This window comes from Octopus bimaculoides, chromosome 9 (assembly GCF_001194135.2).
Source record: "Octopus bimaculoides isolate UCB-OBI-ISO-001 chromosome 9, ASM119413v2, whole genome shotgun sequence".
Lineage (NCBI taxonomy): Eukaryota > Metazoa > Mollusca > Cephalopoda > Octopoda > Octopodidae > Octopus > Octopus bimaculoides.
This window is the reverse complement of record NC_068989.1, coordinates 33,525,106-33,530,474: the sequence shown is the minus strand read 5'-3', so window position 1 is coordinate 33,530,474 and position 5,369 is coordinate 33,525,106. Positions and strand designations below refer to the sequence as shown.

Sequence of the window (5,369 nt, the reverse complement as noted above, 5' to 3'; positions counted from 1 at the left end):
CCTGCCCTAACTCTTCGAAACACCTGTGTTAGAATGGTGGCAGCTGATGAAGGAAAATGTTCTCTATGTGGCCTGTGTGTTTTCTGTACTCTGGTTATTATTATTTTTTTTTGTCTACGTTTTGTTTGCAACGTCCTGTACCCAGATATGCACCTATATATACAGGTAGATGTAGGTATGCACATACTTGTACGTATATATGCATATACTCATTTATTATTTGTTTTATATATATACATATATATATATATATATATATATATATGACAGGCTTCTTTCAGTTACTGTCTACCACATCCACTCACAAGGCTTTGGTTGGCTTGAGGCTATAGCAGAAGACACTTGCCCAAGGTGCTATGCAGTGGGACTGAACTCAGAACCATATGGTTGGGAAGCAAGCTTTTCTAAATTTTTTAAATATGAAAATTTTAAATTATGTCTTTAAAATTTATTTTTTAATAGAGAATATCCTAACCCATACAGAGCATGACTGTAACTCGAAGTCAAGTTAGTGCCATTATATTCAATGTAGTGAGGAAGAAAAAATACTAAATAATATTTATGCAATGAAGAGAAGAAAATATTAACTGAATGGTTAATATTATTTTAATCTGATTTTGGCAAGTACAAGTAATAAATCTGGATAGGATTTCAATCTTATTAGATCTTCTCAATAAAGCAGTCATATACAAAATCATGCTAGAATAATACTCCTCATTGCATAAGTATTATTGATTAAATATTTTCCACTGTTACATTAAGTATGATGGCATTAACTGCTGTTTTTCATACAGAATATGCCTTAGGGTGACTTCCCTCAGTCACTATGAATGTAAATAACTTTAATTCAGAACACAAAATTACAATTATGGAGACAAACAAAATGACGCAGTATATAATTTCCATTGCATAGATTAAGAAAAAAGGTAATAAGGGAACAAGGAAAATATTTATAAATCAATACAATATGTACTGGAATTGTTTTTAAACTGAACAAAATCTACTGTCAGCATGCTAAGCCTGTTCTCACCTCTAAATCTGAATAAAAAATTTTCAAAAATATCTTTTTTATCTAACCTTTGATGTCTTTACCTTCATGTTCACCATCATCTGTATTCACAGGAATTTTGTTAGGAGCACTGACAAACACTGCAAATATAAATATATTAAATCATACAAATATATGACTTAATATCTCAAAATTTAAAGTCTTTTCTAGAAATTTAGGCAAGCAAACCCATTAGTCTACCATAAGCTTCCTCTGTGTACACATCTTTATGAACATACTGTATTTTGCTCTCTTGCAGAAATCTGTAGCTCCTCAGCAGTATTTACTGCAACACTTCTAGGAGAGTAGTAACTGAATAAAAACAGAGTGTAGAGGGCACACTTTAACACTTTAGTCCTAACAGACATCCTCCCTTGTAGTGATGATAGGTTGGAATACATCTATGCTGTAAGGAAACGAATCTAGCTTTAAAAAAACACATTCCAAAAGCATGATAGTAACAAATTCTATGAAGAACACTGATTGAGTATATCTGACTAACATTATGTTAGTGTTGTGCATAGTAATGGGATAACTAACTGTAGATATCCCTTGACTGTTAACTAATGATCCTACTAACTTTCTTCCTTTTAGTTTCACACAGATATCAATCATCCCATTCATGTGTGCTTTACCCTAATCCATCTGAAACAGCTAGGTAGGTGAAAGAAAGCTTCTATGCATCTCACTCACAACCCTAAGTCTCACTCACAACCCTAAGTCTTCCAACACTTTAACTCACAGCTGCATTTTAGTTTAGGTAAAGAACATAGCCTATAAAGCTTGAAGAAACTCTTCCACTCCTATATCACAACACCTGTAAGTCCACATCATCTAAACTGTGGAGGATACCTCCATGTTTTACACAGCCTGCAAGCTCCTTTACCTTTGAAACTGTAGCCATCCATTTTACAAATATAATGATTCTGTAAACAATACTCCCATGGAGAAAGCCACCATATTTGCTGTCCAATATGCATCCAGTGGGAGGACTCACAGGTCAAATTTGGTGAAAACAGTGTTGCTATATTTAATACATAACAGTACATAACAATGTCTGCTAGGTGAATTTCCTGGCAAAACTACCCACCTATGGCTCCATACATTTCTTGTTTCATGGATAAATGCTTCCTGTCAAATCAAACTTTCACAGCATGCACTCCTGGAGCATATGCTCAACATAAAAAAAAGAGTGCATCACAAAAACTGAATTCTTTCTTCAAAGCCAGAAAATATTTCATCCCCAAGAACTATTATTTCTCTTTGGAGTACTGCTTTCACATCAGGAACAGTACTGCTGCTAGATAGATTACTTGACTTACTGGAATTAAGTCATTCCCCAACACTCTCAAACCTCTGAACCACAGATGTACTATCTCCTCCCTCTGAATCCTTAAATCACTATACTACAGAAGTCTTTGCTCTTCAGAGCTGGCTTGTCTCATGTCACCAGATACTCTGGATTCACTTTTCTCTCCTCACCCCATCACCCATATTGAATTCATCCATCCCAAGCTTCGTATGAACTACTATACCTAGTCTTTTCTCCTCAAAACATCAACCCTTTTGAATTCTCTCCTTGCAGGTGTTTTTCCTGCAACCTTCAACGTACAAGTCACTGATCCCAGAGGGCCTGTAAAGGCCAAACCAATCCAATATTAAAAAAATGTTCAAAAGTAGAAGAAATGGTTGAATGCTAAACAGTATTTTTATTTTATCCTCTATGATTTAAATTCAAATCACATCAGAGCCAACTTTGTTTTTTGTCCTCTGGAATCAATAATGTATGAACTAATCATGTACAAGAGTTCATGCAAACTTTACTTTGTGCCTATGTGAGATGATAATTACAAACATGATGTTTATATTTAGTAAACCTATGATGAAAGACATTCCAGACAAGACTATTCTGTCTTTATTCTGGTACAGGATAGATAAGACTATATTCTCCAATGTGTCCCTTTCATTATTAAAACAGTTGAGGGTGATTTCAAAGAGATTTGACTACTATTTCTAACAGATTGAGAAATCCTCATTTGCTTGTAAAAATTAACAAGCCCTCCAATGGAACTCAAATCTTGTATTTAATAGATTCCACCAGTGAGGTGCCACTTATTGGAATGCTCTTGGAATTTTAAACTGGACTCTTTGTTGAAACTGCAGAGGTAGATTGTTCTTATCTGTTGTTCATATCAAGGATAAACTTGTATTAGTTATTACCCTATTTGTGATGTTGCTTACTTCTTTTGCTTAAACCAAAATATATACTTAAATTGATTGACCCACAGACTGAACTCAAACACATTTGATAAACAACAATGTTTAACACTTAATTTTTATATTCACTATCCCACTTTCCTACAAAAGAATTAGTTAATGGAAATTATCAGCTTGAAACCTAACTTATTTTCTACAGTCATTGGTTTAAAACCCTTTTTTAATTAAAGTGTAGTGAAACATCTCTCTCGGGTATTCATTTACGAATGATAACGTAGCGGCTAACATCTAGCTTTCGGCTGCTTGGACCACTGTGTCTGCCACTCTGATTGGCTCTTATTTGTCAACAGTTCTGTTTCGCGCCAGGGTGCATACTGTCCAATCATGGCCTTCTGTTAAGGTCACGTGAGAGTGTATTTTCTGCCTGTTTCCGGTGAGCCCTTTTTCATCTCAGGTTGAGAAACGCTGTTATAGATTATGCCTAACCGAAAACAATCACAGCCACATCATCCAAACAGACCGGGTGAAACCGGGTTTAGCTGCTAGTGATCATATAAAACCAAACTTGTGATCTCCAAGCCCCCACCTCAAGATTTAAATCTCATGGGTCACTACATTTAGAACATTGTTGAAAGGGGACTAATCAACATCCTCACATAAATGTAACTTCACTGAAGGCTACCCTTGTCCAGGTGATGTTGAAATAAGGATCATTTAGTGCAGACATATCAATGATACCAGTCTCACCTTGCAACAATCATCAAAGCTGATGGCAGATTCATAGAATAATCTTATATGAAATCTTATCAAGAATATATGCACAAATTTTTATGAAAATACATTTAGTATTTTTAGATTAGAGTTGGTTTATTAAATTACCCAATATGTCCTCAAATCAGCCTTGTAGTCTGTATACACACACACATGCATTTTTGAAAATGTTCATTTTTGTAAATCGCAACACTTAAATAATTGTTCTAAAGTTAATTAGATCGATATATTTAAGATTATCTTACCGAATTCTACCTTATTTTTGAGAAGTTTTCTGAAAGAGCCTGTTTTCTCTCTGAATAACTGAGCATTTTGTCTGCAAAAGAAATGTATTATTTTTAGTTACATGTAAATATATATATATATAGTGTACTGTTCCGTGATGGTAAGATCAACAAAAAAAGTACTTCATCTGGTGAGAAATAAATAACATTTAACAAACACAATACATGTTTTTATGCACTACTATTAGTTTCATGCAATGAAAGCATCTCAATATTTTTTAACATATCTGGTGCCTTAGTGCAATCTTCAGGCAAAGCCCAAATGGCATAACAAGCTAAAAATAGGATGATAGGATGAGACAAAAAACAAGAAAAGGTGAGGAAGAAGGTGATATAAAAGGTGAAAAACTGGAAAACAAAAAAAAAAAAATCTTTCAAATAAGGACCATTCTATTTTCTTTTTTGTTTTCTGGTTTTTCACTCTCCATCTTTTATATCACCTTCTTTCTCACCTTTTCTTGTTTTTTCTATCATCCTACTTTTAGCTTGTTATGACACGTGGGCATTGCCCGAAGATTGTGCTTAGGCACCAAGTGTGTTAAAAAGTGCTGTCTGAGAAGCTTTGAATGTATGAAACTAATAGTAGCACATAAAAATATATATTGTGTTTATTAAATAATATATATATTCTTTTATTTTTTTATTTGTTTCAGTCATTTCATTGTAGCCTTGCTGGAGTACTGCCTTGAAGGGCTTTTTAGTTGAACAAATTAACCCCAGGACTTATTTCTTAAGCTTAGTACTTATTCTATCGGTCTCTTTTGCTGAGCTACTAAGTTCAGGGACATAAACACACCAACATCAGCTGTCAAGAGATGGTGGGGGGACAAACACAGACACACAGACACACACACACACACACACACACACACACATGTATACATGACAAGCTTCTTTCAATTTCTGTCTACCAAATCCACTAACGAGGCTTTGGTCGGCCTGAGGCTACAGTAGTAAACACTTGCCCAAGGTGCTACGCAGTGGCACTGAACCTGGAACAATGTGGTTGGGAAGCAAGCTTCTTACCACACAGCCACACTATATATATA

At 34.7% G+C, this 5,369-nt stretch overlaps 1 protein-coding gene across 2 annotated transcripts in view; it reads right to left on the bottom strand.

The window, feature by feature from the left end:
• Positions 1-5,369, bottom strand: part of LOC106871921 (esterase OVCA2) — a 37,114-nt gene that overhangs the window by 12,230 nt on the left and 19,515 nt on the right. For both annotated transcript variants that reach the window (XM_014918678.2, XM_014918677.2), the window contains exons 3-4: positions 4,282-4,352; positions 1,078-1,149 (exon numbers count right to left, since the gene is read on the bottom strand). In XM_014918678.2, the coding sequence (XP_014774164.1) occupies positions 1,078-1,149; positions 4,282-4,352 (143 nt within the window). The remainder of the gene's footprint in view (positions 1-1,077; positions 1,150-4,281; positions 4,353-5,369) is intronic.